Source organism: Centropristis striata, chromosome 19, assembly GCF_030273125.1.
Source record: "Centropristis striata isolate RG_2023a ecotype Rhode Island chromosome 19, C.striata_1.0, whole genome shotgun sequence".
In the NCBI taxonomy this organism is placed as follows: Eukaryota; Metazoa; Chordata; class Actinopteri; order Perciformes; family Serranidae; genus Centropristis; species Centropristis striata.
Window position 1 is genome coordinate 22,922,664 of NC_081535.1, and position 19,122 is coordinate 22,941,785.

At 37.6% G+C, this 19,122-nt stretch overlaps 1 protein-coding gene across 1 annotated transcript in view; it reads left to right on the top strand.

Moving 5' to 3' along the window:
- Nucleotides 1-19,122, top strand: part of unc5da (unc-5 netrin receptor Da) — a 220,560-nt gene that overhangs the window by 162,452 nt on the left and 38,986 nt on the right. The window contains exons 5-6 of the mRNA XM_059357890.1: nucleotides 15,621-15,795; nucleotides 16,857-17,024. Of these exons, the coding sequence (XP_059213873.1) occupies nucleotides 15,621-15,795; nucleotides 16,857-17,024 (343 nt within the window). The remainder of the gene's footprint in view (nucleotides 1-15,620; nucleotides 15,796-16,856; nucleotides 17,025-19,122) is intronic.

Here is a 19,122-nt window from a genome sequence, read left to right on the forward strand (position 1 = left end):
TCAACTGAAGCATGTTTCTGGAACACCGTGGCCTATTTTCAATCCTTAAATTTATTAAATAAGTAAATTAGGAGGTATTTGTCACAAACAGGAAAGTGATTCTTTTATTATAATCTGACTGTAGGAGAAAAACTGTCAAACATTTATTATACAGCCTACTTAAAATGACATCCAAGCAGAAAGCTGTGGAGTCTTGCCAGCTCTAAATGAGTGAAGTGAAAATTGTGGCTGCCGTTGTAAGGGTAAAAGTTTACTGGTGGAGAGAGAGAAAAAAAGCTGTCCAATAACTTTATAGAAAAAAAAACAGTTTTACAATCATTAGCCTCACATTAACCGCCCAAGTATTCTATACCAAGTGTAATTAATCATCAAGCCTCTCATCCAAAGTCATTTGAAGTACTTAAAATGTAATTATTCAGTGATGAACATAACATTTCCAGAGACGGTGTGGAGATAAACCAAGGACACAACAAGGGTTTAAGCCACCCCCGCCTCCAGAATATGCTGCTGTCAGATTTGGAAGCCTCATTTGTTTAATGTGATTTCATGAAAGTCATTGTTGCATTGAGAAAAGGCCATACATGACTGAGGGAAGGCGGCGAGGGCGCAGGAATGAGGGAAGTGAGAGGAGCGAGGCGCCCGTTAATGAAACTCAACCCTAATTGAATCAGATGGAACAAAACCGACTGCAATGCTTTGTAATCGTCTTCATGTCGCTTTCACTTCCCATTTAAATGATTGTAAATGTAGGTCATTACATTTGCTTTCAGAATAATTGAGTGTTTAGGCCTGATGCAGAGAAGGCATCGCGAAGCCTCGAACTGGACGTAGTTTTTTCGTGTGTCAGGTTTTAAGATGATGCCTCTCTGAGCATAAACACAAACTGTTCCGGGGCCTGCTGGCTGTCTCATCTCAGCCTCTTCAAACAGCTCCGAGCTATCAGGAAAATGATACTATGCTGCACGGTTCAGGGACCCCCCGCTGACCATTTGATGCTGCTTTCAATATATCATGACTTTATTTAATTTGTTGCCTCTCCTCTCCTCTGGCTGGAAATTATCAGTTACTAAACAAAAAGTTAGAGTGAAAACTTTCCGAGAGGAGACACAGTGCGGATCAGTTTACTTTGAATTAGCTGCCGTTTAATGGCCAACATGGTGACCTTGACACTATGTAACCTGGCCACCAGCAAACCGCCGTAAGGCCTGGTTGGATGGGTTAGGTGTGGTGTGGTTCAACACTGGTTGCCGCTATCTAAGTGGAACAAATTTGCCAATTAAGCAAATCCGTTTCCTGTCCTCCCCAGGCGCCGGCTTATCAGGCTCATTTGAGTCTGTCCTGTCCCTGCCTTCTCATCAGCATGTGCATCTCTCTATCGCTTTACCCCGAAGGGGAGACTCTAGGACCGACACAGAATGCAAATCGCACTCTGGGTTTATACGCTTCCTACAGCGAATACTGGAAAAGACTAAAAAGGAGGGGCAGAGTAAGAGATAAATCAAAGCAAAAAAACATGAGACAGAAAAACCAACCAAAGTACAAGACGATTATTTTAATTTACTTTAGCGTATGAATTCCCAGAGATAAGGGTCCTGGAACACGAACACTCGCCAACAAAGAGATTCCACATACTGTAAATTATTTTCCTATGATCACAGAGAGAGACGAGAGGGAAGATTATGTGGTCAGTAACACTGAAGAAGACAACAACAGAGGCTCTAACTACAACGTTTACAGCTGTCTTTTTATTTTCACCATCAGTGGTTGAATGTAACTACAGGTACATCTCGAATATCATGAAAAAGTTCAATATTTTTTGTCAATCTTTTCAGGAAGTGAAACTCATACATTATATAGATTCATTACACATAGAGTGAAATATTTCAAGGCTGTTTTTCTTGTAATTTTGATGATTCTGGCTTAGAGATAATGAAAACACAAAACTCAGTGTCTCAGAAAATTAGAATATTACATAAGATCAATTATTTTTTTAAAAAAAGGATATTTCAAACACAAATGTCAGGCTTCTAAAAAGAATGTTCATTTCTATACACTCAATACTTGGTTGGGCTCCTTTTGCATGAATTACTGCATTAATATGGCGTGGCATGGAGGTGATCATAATCGAAGCCCATGTTGCTCTCATAGCAGCCTTCAGGTCTCTGAGTCTGGTGTCTCTCTCCTTCCTCTTGACAACAGCCCATAGACTCCTATGGGGTTTAGGTCAGCCCAGTTTGCTGGCCAGTCCAGCCCAGTAACACCATGGTCATTGAACCAGCTTTTGGTACCTTTGCCAGTGTGGACAGGTGTCAAGTCCTGCTGGGAAATGAAATCAGCATCTCCAAAGAGCTTGTGGAAGCATGAAGAGCTCTAAAATGTCCTGGTAGATGGCTGCTATGTTGACTGTGGACTTCAGTAAACACAGTGGACCAACACCAGCAGAGGACATGGCCCCAAATCACCACTGACTGTGGACTCCAATATTGAACTTTTTCACAATATTCTAATTTTCTGAGACACTGAATTATGGGTTTTCATGATCTCTAAGCCAGAATCATCAAAATTACAAGAAAAACAGGCTTGAAATATTTCACTCTATGCATGATGAATCTATGTAATATATGAGTTTCACTTTCTGAAATGATTGACCAAAAATATTGAACTTTTCATGATATTCAAATTTTTTTAGATGTACCTGTAAATACATTCACCTCATTACCAAACTTGAGTACAATTTTGAGGTATTTGTACTTTACTCGAGTATTTCCATTTTAAACTACTTTATGGAACTTTTTATGACTTTCATTCTTTTAGAGACTGTAGTCCATTTTAAAGCTGCTAGTAAGATACAGTGGTGTTATAACTAGAAAATCTAAGAAATCCAATTGCAGCAACCATGTCATGATGTCTGGAAAGGGGTGAAATAATGCTTCAAAGTTTGGCAAATTTTAGCAAGGGAGAAACAGATAAGGCCATCTTCAATTGCAATTTAATGTGAATCCAGCTCTTTATCATTTGGAAAACTATACCCTGTGTAAGTTTTATGTATTTCACTGTTGTGCATTTATGTTTCGCCTTTTGGGGCCAAATTTACTTTAGTTGATATATTATATTGAAACGTGCCATTCTTCTTTCCTGTTGGTACTTTAAATATATTTTGATTCTAACACTTAATAAAAATCTTTCATTCAGCTGACATTGGGCGAGAGGCGGGGTACACCTTGGACAGGTATCCAGACCATCACAGGGCAGACACATAGAGACAGACAGTCACGCTGTCATTCACACCTACGGACAATTTACAGTCACCAATTAAACCTAAGCGCATGTTTTTGGACTGTGGGAGGAGGCCAGAGTACCCGGTGAGCCCACGCTGACACGGGGAGAGCATGCAAACTCCACACAGAAGTCGGAGTCAAACCGGCGACCCCCTTGCTGTGAGGCAAGAGTGCTAACCACTATGCCACCGCGTTTCATTTAAACAAATGGCTACTAAGTTACTGTTTTCATATGCCTCGAACCTGAGCACCACTTGTGTGGGTCTCGTAGTTCAAAAGTGTATTTAGATGTATTTAGATATTATCCTAATTAATTAAAATTATTGAAATGACTTGATTTACTCTGTTTGTGTCCTCTGTTGGAGAACAAAGAGGATCCAGAGTACTTCACCGCCCACTATTTCTAATGAGCAGGCTGGTAACGTTACTTATTTAAACGGTTTAGTGTTTGCACTATATTCCCACTCTTTAATGATTTTTTTTCCACCTGGAGTCTCTGAAATGGGATATCACTAAGGCAGTCTTTTAAAAAAACATTTTTTTCTTCTGGGTTGGTAGCAGCCAAAGCTTTTCATCCCCTTTTGAATACACACAACACAACCAATATTGGGAACAGGGACACAAAGAGTGTCACAAACACGTAGCATCTCAAACACTTCACCAGCACTGCAGAGAGGGCGAGACAGTGATCCTTAGTGAAGGGCAGATCCATACCGCAGCAATCGATGCTTCAACACTCAAACACGGCTCACTCGTTATCGATACCAACTAAAAAGGATTGATGAGAAAGTTGTTGTCTTTTTATGTGTGGTTGCAAGGTTCTGGCAGACATAAAATGCACTTAAATAGTGCTTGTTTGTGCATCTGAACACACTCCGGTGACACAACAGTCCCAGACGTGCTCCAGTTTGTTTTTGTAAACATTTCAGAAAGCCATTGATTCAAGTAGATCTGTAAAATAGCCAATTTTTCATGTTTAGTGTAAAAGTTGATAATTTGATTTTGTTTGTACTTCACACTAATCACACTAATTTTTTATTACATTTAAAGTAAAGCCAAGATGGTTTCATATGATCTATATTATTACATTCTTAATTCTTAACTTAATTCTGCCTTTTTATGAACTTCCCACAACTAAGCAAATACATTTTATTTAAAATAAACACCAAAATTGGTAGTTTTCATTGTTATTTGTATGGAAACCAGTGGTGAAAGAGTTATCAGAATATACTTGGATACAGTACTTGAGTAAATTTACATAGATGCATTTCATGACTGTTAAAAGCACCCCCGGCATTGTGAGCCCGCCAAAAAATATTGTCCGTATCCTTGAATCTTCAATGACAAGTAAGGGCTCTACAATGTGTTCGGGCCACTTTACAATGGATTGCCATAATGGCAGGCAAGTGGCTTCCACTCTTTTGGCAAATGGTGAAGTAATGTTAACAGTTAACGTGAGAGGTTCTCTTTAGTGGAGACTGGTGCAGATATTGACCCTATGAAGCAGACCGGGTTCTATGATTCACAATAGCCAAAGTTATAAAGAACATAGTCTTGCCACTGTTAGTTACATTCGTTCATAAATGGCAGTTCAAAGCTTTCCCTGGTCTCTTGTTACCCTGAGTATATGAGTATAAAGTTTTAATTGTTCGCCATGAGCTTGTGGCCAAGCATCATATTGGCATATACTGCATCAGATGCCACCAGCGGGGTTTGTCAATATAGTATCAGGCCTGGATCCAAGGTTTACTGTGAGAAACAAAACAGCAACAGAGGAGAGCAGGCAGGCTTGTCACAGAGGAAGTACTGGCAGACGGAGCAACTCAACCGTCCAATTACCCAACTATCTACCAGTGGTGGAAAATAACTAAGTACATTTACTCAAGTATTGTAATTAAGTACAATTTTGAGGTTCTTTATACTTCTACTTCATTACGTTTTAGAGGCAAGTATTGTACTTTCAACTTCATTCATTTAGCTGCCAGCTTTAGTTACTTCTCAGGTCGAGATTTAACATTAAAAACCTGATTAATTTAAAGTGATTAGACATTTGTTTAATGAAACCTCGTAACAGTACATTAAGTATTTTAAATGAGCCACACCTTGAGAAAATCCAAACACTGCTTATACAGAGTGTGTGCGTCCATTCTGCATAGTGAGTACTTTTACTTTTGATACTTTAAGTTCATTTTGATGCTGATACCTTTTACTTCAGCAAGTTTTGATTGTAGGACTTTTACTTATAGTGGAGTAATTTCACAGTGTGGTATTAGTACATATTAGTATGTATTCTTTCTCTTGGCCAGCAGGGGGCGACTTCACTACTTGCAAAAAGTAGTCTGTAAGATGCATAGAACTCTATGGGGAAATTACCATACCTCAGTAATATTTTCTTCATGAGTTTATAATTCCAATATCTAGTTTCAAGTCTTCTTCCATACAACATGATGTTCAGTTGTTCAGTTTGTAAATCATTTTCCCATTCAGAGTTAAATAGATGATAAAGCAGGGTATGCATTAGGCATCCTTGCCAACCTTAAGACCTCAAAAATATTGAGGATTTTTAAGTGCCCAAACAGGCGTGGGAGGTCCAGAAAAATTGAATTAAAAACACTATTTCATTGTACACTATATTATGTTACATTACATCATATTATATCACTGTAAGCCATTTTATTTAGTGCCTCCTAATGAAATTTTCTGTGAAATAAGATTGGGCTGCTGTTGTGAAGGGCAAAAACAGAAGACATAAAGCAACTTTGTCGTAATTTAGGATGCTGCATTTTATAAACTTGATAGTTTGGGTCCTTGATTATGATTAACTGAGCCTCGTTCACAGGCGTTGTAAATTACTCCATAAAAACACACATCTGACTGCTTTACATCAGTGTTACTGCGCCATCAAATTTCAAAATGTCAGATTTTGTTGTGAATTTTGATTTACTGGGTGTGCTAAGGTTGGATGAGTGGTGTAAGGGGAAGGACAGGTTAGAGAAGGAACATTAAAAAGAAAGGAGACATAGAGAAATTACTGTAGAGCTGGAAAAGAAACAAAGCCAGGATTTTAAACAGACAACACCCAATACTGCTTGTGACCATCACTGTACAAAAACTCAGATGCTGGCAGAGAGGAAGGAGAAATCATGTCAGTGACGGGGCATAAATATGAATGGTCCCTTTAATCTTACTGGAACCTTAATTACAACAAAGATGCTGCTAGAGGAATGTTTTGCTACAGTTACTCCAACCAAGAATAGAAAGAATATGTACAGTACCAGACACACCTTCTCATTCAATGGTTTTTCTTAATTTTAATTATATTTTCTCTGTTGTAGATTAATATTAAAGACATGAAAACTATGATGGAACACATGTATGTATGTATGTACATACAAAAAGTGTTAAACAAACCATAATGTTTTATATTTTAGATTATTCAAAGTAGCCTTTAACCTTTTGCTTTGATGGTGTCAAACACATTAAAAAGACATTCCACGAATTAACTCTTGACAAGGAGCACCTGTTAACTGAAAACCATCTAGGTGACCACCTCATTAGCTGACTGAGAGAATTAACAGAAATGTGCAAATCTGTAGTCAAAACAAAAGGTTACTACTTCAAAGAATCTAAAATATATTTTTTAACACTTGCCTTTTTACTACATAATTATGTATGTGTTCTCATAGTTTTGATGTCTTGAAAATAATAAAAATAAAGAAACTGACTGGTACTGTATACACACACACACACACACACACATACATATATATATATATATATATATATATATATATTTTATTTTTTTTTAATAGTGGAAAAATAGCAAAATATACAGACTTAAGAAAATAATAGAACACTACTTCGCTAATTAACAATTCATCTTCCACCTCCTCCTGGTTCTGGCATCTGGTAAGGATGCCTCTATGTTGCCCTCCGGTTAGAAGTGATAGTTTCAGCCCTGTCTGGCCTGGGAATGCCTCAGGGTTCCCCCAGGAGGAGCTGGAAATTGTGACTGGGGAGAGGGATGTCTGGAATACTTTGCTTAGCCTGCTGCCCCTGCGACCCGGCCCCGGATAAGTAAATGAAAATTGATGAACAGATGGCCATTATCTTCAATGTGTGTTGGTTTGGTGGAGGAATGATTATTTCTTATCAATAAATGATTGGATTTTCTTATTGCTGTGTGTTTATTAAATGAATCATAGCCAGGTATATGTAGAGACCGTTTTCTAAAAGCAAAAAGCCCCACGAGGCTTTGCTTTACAGTGATTTTAGAACAGCTAAGGGCCGTTGTTTGGCACAAGGTGCATCACAGTGCCTGTTACCCCCTTAGCTGTTCTAAAACTCTGTAAACCAAAGGCCTCACGGGGCTTTTTGCTTTAATATCCTAAGGTATTATTTCTGTTATTTTGTTCACCCGCATTAGCCTGCACAGGTCTATGAGAAACACAAGTGACATTGCACTGTCTTTGTGCTTTGTAAATGTGGAAAAAGCACTTGTAAATGTTGCTTTAATAACCGATTAATGATGCAAAATAGACAGTGGCTGCACATTTACCCAGCTCATTATTTTTTCCTTGCTACACCGTGATAGAAATTAGATTTGTCATTGAAAGAAATGTTTATACATTAATGTTATACAGTTTAGCATGTGTCTGAGTTCCTTGCTTTGGGCGATGTATTTAGTTTTACTCAGTGTTTCCTGAGGTGACATATTACCCACTAAGTGTTGAAATATATTTGATTTACACCACATAATGGTAAAATCTCTGTACCTGTCAAGTTCAATTTCGGCAATGCTTTATAAATATGCATCCCATCTGAATACATGTCGGGAGAGAACAAAGGGTTTGGGGGTTAATTTTCAATTCAGTGAATTCTCCACATTATATTTCTCCATCATATTTGTTCATTGCCGCCTGCTGCCTGCAGGAAACTCGTTTTATTCTTTTTTTAGTTTAGTTTTTTCTTCCCTGAAATGAATGGAAGTGTATTTTCAAGTAATTTTAAAGTCATTTGAACATTATGTGCAGAGCAGAAACAGCAATTTGTGTTTGAATTGATGTACAGTGCCTGCAGTTGCACAACTGACCTTTTGACCCTGAACTTGGATAATTATTTAAGTTCTTCTTATCTAGCAGTTGGTGACCAATAGCTCCATCCCCATTTAATTATTGTGACCTTTTCTCACATCATAATAATACATGCAGTTGCTGTAATTTAAAGTATTCTGCATTTTTTAATATAAAATTAAGACTGTGGCTGCAGTCTGAATATGATTTTTTTGTTTGTATAACCTGTCATTCAGTTTAAAAAGTCAGCTGCAGCTTAATTATTAAATTACAGCTTTTAAAGGCTTCATGTGTCATAATGTCAGTCAAATCCTGGTCTCATATGCTCCTTGACTGCTTCCTTCCTCTGCCATGTGCAAATTAAAAGTGAGATCAATGTGGAAGTGTCTTAAACCTGTATTCTTTCTAAAGGCCAGCAGGAGGCAACTTTATTGGTTGGAGTCAGATGAGCAAACTACCCTAATTCTCACTTCATTTATTTCCTCAGTAAACATTTTCCTAATGAGTTTTTGGTCACTATCACTCGTCTTAAGTCTTCTTCAATGCAGCGTGATGTTCGTTATGCAAATTATTTTCCCATTTAGAGTAAAATAGGAAGTTGAGGAATATTTGATTTTCATAAAAAAAGGAGCTTTCCTGCATTCTAGTGGCTTTTAAAGAATAAAAGTAATAACTACACTGCAACAGCATGCTCATGTTACATACTGAATCAAATAGTATTACTATGGAACAGGTAGTAATAAACAAAACACTATTTTATTTACATTACATACATTACATTACATAATATAATATTACTGTATTTTATGCCTCTTAACAAAAAGCTCTGAGCCAATTAAAGTTGGGCTTTTTTTGTGAAGGGCAAAATAAGTGAAGCTTGCAGTTTTTCTCAGTCACTTTGGTGCATTTCTCACATCCATATTAACATTTGCACAACAGTTAGCTCAACCTCCACAACATTTAGTCATTTGTGCACATCATAGTATAAGTTTCTCATTCCTTCCAACAAATTGCAAAGGATTTTGGACATGCATCAATTGCTTTCATACAACTCTGCTGTTTTATAACATTATCATATCTTATGTCATGTCAGTCGAAATTAACTATACTTGAGAATGCTGAATAGTCATTCCATATATAACTAATAGTCCTTATTTCATTGCTTGAGTCATTACATACAAAAATGTTGAACTAGTTGTCAAAATCTGTCTTAGTTAATTTTATACATTTTTTCAAATCTTTATTTTTTTTACTGAAAATGTCTCTGGAATTGAATACATTTCTCTCAGGTGAACCTCAGCTTTCACTGATGAGAAGGGCTGTGTGAAGCATTAGTTGCAACCAATAATGAGCTACTTCTCTACAGTCACTCAGAGCTGAATCCCATAACACTTTACAAGCATATATGAACCAAGCCGGACATAGTGTGGACCATTTCTACAAGACTGTGACACTGTACTATGCACAGCTCCCAAAGGGAGTTTATGTTTGTTGTAAATAAGGGTGTTTTTTTCCTTTTGCAATGCTGTAAACAAATTAGAATTGCAAAGAGCATATGCAATAAAAATGTGAAACATACATATTCAGTGTGTTGTACTCAGTTACCTCACTAAATACAGTAATTTATAACTTTACTGTAGTTTTCAAATGGCTGTGCAAGTAGTATATAGTGCTGTCTTGAGCATTTTCAGGTAGCGTCACCAAGATCTGACTTTTTTGCATTGGAAAACATTTCCAGAGTAAACTGTCATAATGAAAACAAGACAAAGCCACTATCTTGTTCATAAACACTGGTGTCAGGACTTTTCACTGACACTTTCATTGACATGAATACTTGCTTTTGAGGAATGAGTTATCCATTTTGAGCATGTGACACACTTTTGCAGGTTATCAACTAGGTTTTGCAGCTTGTACTAATTGTTTTGAGAAATGCCCCAAAGCGACTGAGAAAAACTTTAATACAATTTTTGGGTGTTGGCCATTTCGGCTCAAGACAGAGCAGAGCCTCCTTCTATTTTTTTACTCATCCATATAGGACCCTCGGCTCCACTTAAAGCCATCAGTTTACATTTATACATTTACTTTTTGGCCCTGCCCCTTAGAGAGATTTGTCTTAGTTCTCTCCATTTCTCTCTTCGTCTCCCAGTAGACTTTCATTGCCAAATACATGTTGGGATAAAGAAAAAGAAAGGTGTGCAGATTTCAGGAAAAATGCATGAGAATTGTGACCCTGGGAGGAAATTGGGAAAGTGCAGTAAAAGACGTGTGTCTCCCTGGAAAAGAGAGAGGGTCAGCTGGTATGGCTTCAGGGCGTGCACCTTGTGCTTGTTAGGTCACTTCTATGTTGTGGTCGACTTGTCTGTGTTTTCGTTTCACTGTTTCACAGTTTCACAGTTTCACAGTTGTTGTTTTTTAGTTTATGAAAGTTAATTGTAACAGTTCCGTCACCTATAAATCTCTTTTTCAGTGTTTGCTCGTACTAAAAGATGCTCTAAGGAGCTGGCTGTTCATTTTTGCAAGTTAGCAAGTTTTCCATCCCATAACCCCCCAAACCACCTACCTGCACATCTGTTTCCACTCCCCCAGCAGCCCAGTAGCATATATACCAGCCTCCTTCCATTTATTCCTCGCTATATCATCTGTTGTGCTTCTGCTTTAGTGTTGCAGCCATTTTCTGCATTTTGCCTGTTACAGTATGACCCCCTGGCTGCCTCTTTTGACACCCACTCACGAGCATGATTCCAGATTAGATAAGTTTCCTCTCCTCTGCCCGCCTGTTTTTAACTTTCTCCTGTTTTCGACCTCAAGTAAAGTTTTTTATTTTACCGGCCCAGTCTCAGAGTCTGGCTTTTAGGGTCAAACCTGTTTTTAAAGAGCCTTTACATAGTCTCTCTGTGACATCAGAGATGCCTTTTAAGGAGAATATTTTCAAAATACTGCAGACAATACACAGAAGGTGTATAATGTGACCCTGATAAAAAACAATTGAGCTCACCTCTGTCATCCTTTTTGTGGGTGAGGCTGCAGTATTGTAGAGAAGGTGATAAAGCACAAACCTCTTACTTGTCAAGGTTAATTCTCTGCTTCCCAGATACTAGGCAGGGGGCGCAGTGGATTAAAGAAGGCAAACTGTACAATCAGTGCAACAACAACTGTGTACCACACACAAGACTGAAAGCTGGATGGATGGATGGATGGATGGATGGATGGATGGATGGATGGATGGATGGATGATGGGAGGGAGAAAGGGAGGAAGGTAGTAGGAAGCGAGGGAGGGAGGTAAGAAGGAAGGAAGGGAGGGAGGCAAAATACAAATTTGGATCATAAAACCAAAATAATAATTGGTATGAAGAAACCCGAAGATAAGGGTAAATTTTGTGTGATTGAAATAGAAATAGCACTTTTTTCCCACACAGTGAAAGGTTGAAACCGAGTGCCTCCATAATTGAGGTAGATTAATGGCAGCAGCTGTGGATAATGTAATACAGCATGGACAGCGAGGCAGGGGGTGATTAGACGTTGAGGGGGTGAAATAGTGAAAGGCAAACAAACTATAAACACCAGGATTGATAGAATGACCGATGCAGCCCACCAGTGTAGCTGCTTTGTTTGTCTTGAAAGCTGAAAAGAGTTAAATTAAAGGTACATGATGAAAGACTTCTCGGGCCATCAAAAGGAGAAAAAAAAAGCGGTTGTGACAACATGACTCCTGATTTATTGATTTCCTGGCTCAATTTTTTCATCCAGGGTGCTTTCGAAAGAGCAAAGCAATCTCTGAGTTTGTTGGCTGTTGTTATATTCCCTTGGCATATAGACACTCTCCACACACACACACACACACACACACACATACACATACAGAGGCTCTAGAGTACAACCCCATGCACAAACACATGGAGCTCCCAGTGGGGTGGAGTTTTTAATCCTCAAATACACCGCCATAAATCAAACCCCACTCCCTGATGCCCCGGCTCGTCTCTCTCAATGAAAAGCTCAAGCCAGTGGCACATTAATAGCAATTTACAGGGCCAGTCATGCAAGGAGAGGAGCATCAACACAGTGTCCTTTATTTTGTAATTCCTTATTACTTTCACTCAAAACACGGACACTGAATTTGTAAAGCTGTGAGATGTGACCCACCTACTGGATCACTCCCTCTGAGTGGATGTCATTCCTGTTACAGGCTACCTTAACAACAAACCCTTAATCTGGAAATTAGAATTATCTTAGTAAATGTCAAGACATTTACTAAAATAATTCTGATTTCCAGATTATTGCAAATTGCAATATAACAAATGCCATATATATATATATATATATATATATATATATATATATATATATATATATATATATTCTAAAAGCCCATAAAAGGAAAGTATTTAGCGTTAAGGAATAACATCACTCAGCTTTCACAATTTCACATTTATTTAATGACTTTTAAAAATAACTACATATTTACATGTCGAGGTCCCCAAATGATATACTAATAGTTTCAAGTAGTAAATGGATCTGCACTTATATATCGCTTTTCTAGTCGATTTGCAACCACTCAAAGCGCTTTACACTACAGACTACACTCATTTATTGCATCTTACTGATCTATTGTTTACTACATCTCTTTGTATTGTGTTATGTATTTATTGTTTGTGCAGCACTTTGGAAACCTTGTGTTTGCTAAAATTGTGCTATATAAATAAAGTGGATTGGATTGGATTGGATTCACCCGTTCACACACACATTCATACTACCCTAAACGGTCCCACCTGCCCCCATTGGGAATTCATTCTCACACCCATGAACGCACCATTGGGAGCAAATTGGGGTTCAGTATCTTGCTCAAGGATACTTCGGCTGCCATGGTCAGGCCTCCGATCAGTGGGCAACTTGCTTTACCAACTGAGCCACAGCCGCCCTAGTGTTCATAAATTGACATAATAAATAATAGTAAGGAGTAATAGTTAAACATAGACATAGTTTGGACACGAAACTGTAGGTAATAGTAATGATCAACAGCTTTTATGTCGCTTTAAGTAAGAAATAGTCAGTAAAAGTAAGGAATAATAGTTTGGACATGTTATTGTAGCTAAAACTTAATGTTTAACAGTTTTTACTTAGTTTAAAGTAAGAAATAACAGTTTTGACATTTTTATCTTAAAATAAATGTTATTCGCCCCTACAGCTGGTGACAGTCCGATTGGTTTAATTCATGGTACACCAAAAATACACAAACATTTTCACCTTACTTTACACCCCCAGATTATGCACCGCAATAACAAGTGTAATTGGAGTCGGACACTCCCTAAATGCACTTGCGCCATGCTCTTTAGCCCATGGGTTATATATATTTTAAATAGTGCCATAATAGTTTCACATCACTAAATGTAAGAAATAAAAGTTTGACATTATTAGCCTTAAGTGATGAATAAAATAGCTAAAATATTGGACTTGAAATAGTTAGCCAAAGGTCATAAATACCATAAACAGCTGAGTTAGCTATAAGTAGCCTCATGGATTACATGTCACATGGACAAGTTTAGTTTTATGTCACCTCGATTACTGTTCCACGGTCTGGTCATGTGCTGCTAGTGGTGAGATCAGGAAGCTCCAGGTTGCTCAAAATAGGGAAGCAAGGTTGGTTTTGGGCTGTTCACTTAAATCCAATGTGAGTCGAATGCATGACTGCCTCTCCTGGCTCACAGTGGAGAAGAGAGTATCATTCAACACGCTAGTAATGTTTAAGTCGGTCACTAGTAGTAAAACTCCTGTGTTTTTGTATAATCAAGTTGTCTTTACCAATACCGTTCATGATCATTACACTAGAGGGTCCAGTAATGGTCGGCTTGTATTGCCTCGTTCAAAATCAAATGCTTTACAGCGTTCTTTTATCTACAGATCAATGTCTCTCTGGAATTATCTGCCTCAGTATCTCTGCTGTATCTACAGTAAATCAGTTTTTAAAAGGATTATTCATCTGTTGGGTGTGTTGTGGGAATGATCTGTTTTTTATAACTCAGCTGTATTTAGTTTTTGGGTAGGTTTAGTAATTTTATTATATTGTCAACTATTGTGTGGGTTTGTCTATTTTATATTGTATGTACTTGTTTTGTTTTTATTTGATATTTTTGTTTTTTGTATAGTTCTTCATTGTGATTGTATTGTATGTTGTGATGTGCTACGGACCCCAGGAAGACTAGCTGGTTGCTATGGCATCAGCTAATGGGGATCCTTAATAAAATGAAAATGAAAATGGATAAACGGTTTATAAATTGGCAGCTTAAAGTGACGAATAAAATTAAACAGTTTAAATAGAATTAAATAGATCAAATGAAATAAAAAGTAGAGGATATAGTACCAGTAATAGATAACTAGTTTTTATCAAGATTTTTTAGCAAGATTTAGTTAAACTAACTGATCACAGCTGAAATAATTAGTGATTAAGAGAAATGGATAAATGTTTGTATGTTGGATATGAAAAAAAGATCCACTTTTAAATAATATAGATAGTGTTAAATGACATCCACTTTATAATAGCCATAATACAAAACCAAACCCAAAACTACATTCTTACTACTTCAGATATCATTATAATATGGTGGCCCTGAGAGCTCACAGCGCTACAACTTAAGAAAACACATGCAAATACCCAAAACACAAGGAAATTGAGAAAACATCTTCATCAATTTGACAACACAAGCGCAGCATTTTGAAAACGCACTGCAAAGACCACAACACAACACAATAAGAAAACGCACTGCAAATAGACTACAACATAACAGAAGTGTTTCCAGAGGACACTTAAAAGTGATGCACATGTCTGGACTGTGACTTTATCATGTTATTTCAAGATAATGATAGTGTGTAGATATATACTATTAAATATATAACGATCATAGGGTGTTAACGTTAGCAGCCAATCATAGCATGCTAACGTTAGTGGCCGATCGATAGCATGCTAATGTTAGCATGCTATGATTGGCTGCTAACGTTAACACCCTATGGTCGTTATATATTTAATAGTGTGTATATATATATATATATATATATATATATATATATATATACTATCATTATCTTGAAATAAGACCAAGACCAACTCTGTGCCGTTGAGAGAGAGGACCACCGTATTATAACCTTATACTGCACTATAATATAGCCCAAATATATTCTTTATCAGACCATGCACAGGTTTCTCAGTAATATATGTCTATTTTAGCACTGGTTATATTATTTCATCAGTCACATCTCATACAAACTCTTCTGCTTTCAGGTTGAATGGCTCAAAAATGAAGAACCTCTCAACTCTGAAGGTGCCATCGATACAAGAGGCGACCACAATCTCATCATCTCTGAAGCCCGACTGTCTGACTCGGGAAACTACACCTGCGTTGCCAGCAACATCGTGGCCAAGAGACGCAGCGCCACAGCCACTGTCGTCGTCTATGGTGAGATATCACATTTCTACATCTACTTTTTATTATTTATCAAAAAAAAAGATGTGAAGGTTAGATTCAAAAAGGGCACAACAGTATAACTCTTTAGGTTTTTCCGTACAGATGATCAAAACAATGTCAAACAGCTTTCTTGTCTCCATCAGAATATCAATTTCCACTACAGAAGTCGGCTGTCAAATTTTCACCTCAAGCAAATTTCCCCCCGAAAGTCATTAATATAAAACACAGTGCTCAACCACAGCGTGTGGTCTGCTTTCACACACGATTCTAATGAGCAGGTAATGGGCAAGTGATCCCTCATGTGTAAAAACAAGGAGACACTGGCACAATATTTACACAAACTCAATTATTAATGGTGGTAAAGTGGTGACACAGGCTGTCACAACTCCCCGTCTTTTATCTGCCAGTGCTGAACACCTTGGAGCACTTTGTATTGCTGCAGGCCAGCAGACACTGATTCCAACATTTTTATAGCCCCATAGAGAGCTATGCAGAGACAAAGGAGAATGAGTGAAATTATAATGTCATACAAGCACCACCTCCTTTCAAACCAGAGGAATATCTTGTTAATTGGAGCGTTTTGGTGCTCATTTTACTGACCTTTTATCCTGTTATTTTTATTTTTTTAGCTGCTGTAGGAATTCATCCGATTTTTCCCTGACACCCCGTTGTTGAGGCCCATCAATCATTAATTTCCTTAATGCTAATGAAGTCTAGACAGGCTTACTACTCCCAATGGCCTCTGACAGATGGTGGAATACTAGTATTTCTTCCTTTCCTATGACAGCAAATGAGCTGATTAGTCAATCATCTCGCATTATTTTAGGCAACAAATCAGAGGAAGACGTAGACACAGAGGAAGACACCATTGATCATCTTTTGTAAAGATACCTCTGTGTTTTTTTTCCTGATAAGACGTTCATTGTCCCTTTTGAATGACACCCTTTGATGCTGTCACTGTGGTGCAGAACATATTTCACAGAATGTAGGCCAGTTTTCATTCTCGTAGTATCTGATCATCCCTTTTCCTTTCTTCCTCTTGGCACATCCAGTGAATGGAGGCTGGTCATCGTGGACAGACTGGTCCCCCTGCAATGTTCGATGCGGTCGCGGCGTGCAGAAACGTTCTCGCACTTGCACAAATCCCGCTCCTCTAAATGGGGGAGCCTTCTGTGAGGGCATGTCGGTGCAGAAGAGCACCTGCAACACACTGTGTCCAGGTAAGCACCCGGATATAGTCCTCACGCTGTTAGTGTTTGTGCTGTGGTATTTTAAGAGTTTTTGAAAGTGTCCTTCCACCTCATTTTATACAAATTTTAGTATTGACTTCAGTCAGTGTTTGCATTGAAAGAAACACTGAGATTTGAAAGCATTTAATTCATTAACTATAATGTGACACTGGTTGTCTTTGCCTCTAAACCCCAACGTATTCCACACAAAAAAGACACCGTTTATCGGAGAAAGAAACTGTAAAAACAGGCATTCAGGCATCATCGAAATTTAAACTTTCCGACAGTCCTTGAACAGATCATAGGTCATGAAAGTTTGCATTTGAAAAAGGAACCACGACGAAGCTTATAATCATGATATTTCTGTCAAAATCACTTTATGTTACATTTAAAATGTTGCCAAAAATAAAGCATTTGGAATAACTAGATCATATAATACTGTAGAAAATGCCAATATTTCAATATGTTTTATATGTGAACAATTCTTTATGACTGGGATTTTCTGTCATATCTGTGGTATTCTGCACAAAAGACTTGTTGTTGCCCCTTCTAGCCATAATTGTGCTGATTCCATAGAGCCGGGACTTATGAATTGCAGTGAAATACAAGGCCACAGTGAGTAAAATGTGAAAAGAGCAAAAAACAGCCATTTGCTTTCATGCCAAAGGTTAGATAAGTAGATAAATCTGCCTGTTAAATATGAAGCCATAGCTGTAGAGAATGAAGCTGCGACGTGATGCTAATAACACCATTTCCAACTTTACAACTGATTTACATGGTGAAGTTATGTGAAATATTCAAACTTTTTATTTTTTCAGCTGTAACTGTAATGTTCAAGATGGTCCGACCTATCTGTTTTTCCATTGTGCTTATTGTGTCTACTGTGCTACTTTGTAATTAAACCAAATCTACCTAACAACGAAATCCCAACGCAATTGGACTAACTGCTAGTTTTGAGTAAAGTCAAGCTCTCATTTTCCTTAGTCTGTGGCTCAGTGGGTACATTTGCTCTCCAACTTATCTTTGGTTAAAGTGCTGCTATCATAGAGATAGCATCAAACATGCACTTTAGATGAGTGAGATAAGACTAGATCTTAGCTGTTCCTCGCCCTGTTTTGTTCAGCTGCGTTAAATTCTATGTACAGTAGTGTCCAATATAATAGCAGTCCAATGTGACTAACCAGATTAATCCAGGTTTTTAGTATATTTTTGTTGCTACATGGCAAACAAGGTACCAGTAGGTGCAGTAGATCCTCAGAAAACCAACAAGACCCAGCATTGGTGATATGCACGCTCTTAACCCACTGCGCAAAGAGACGTCCAAACAACGTCTTTTCCAAGTCATTTTTGCACGTCTAATTTTGGTCCCCTCAAGGTGCAGACTGTTACTCCAGACGACGTCTTTCTTTCAACGTATACTTGACGTCCATTTACGACGTCCACAGTACCGCCATGCAAGAGCTATTTCTAGTCCAAATATGGTCGTTGTGGACGTCTTTTCTATGTCGAATTATAACTCATTTTAGACTTTTTTTTACTGTACTGCTTTAGTTCCAATGCATAACCAAATTACGCTACAGTAAAATTAGCTGGTACAGGAAAACAGGTTCCTACCTTCTGGACACAATTAAACAGTCACGTTAATAATAAATCACAATCCAATCCGGACTGTTTTTTCACCCATTTTTTATTGCACACATGTCAGTTGACAATAGTTACTAGGCTACTAAACAGCAGGCAGCATAAGCCTCAAGTTAGAAAAACCGTGTTAAAAAAATAAAGGTACAATACAAGTACTTCAAAAATAGGGTTAGTCCTGATTGACTATGTACAAATATAACAATATAAATTATATACTGTATATATATTATCAATAAACCCTATATACCTGTATATATTTATTTATATATCTCTCTTTCTGTGTCAAACTTCACAAATTCACATGATGAAAATAAATCTGGCCCTTTCTTTCCATTTTTACACAACTGGTTAATATTTTAACACACACATTCCCTTTGTGGGGTTTTTTTAATTAGTATTATTATTTATGATAAGATGCACAAACACCGAGGACTGCAACTACAGTGTA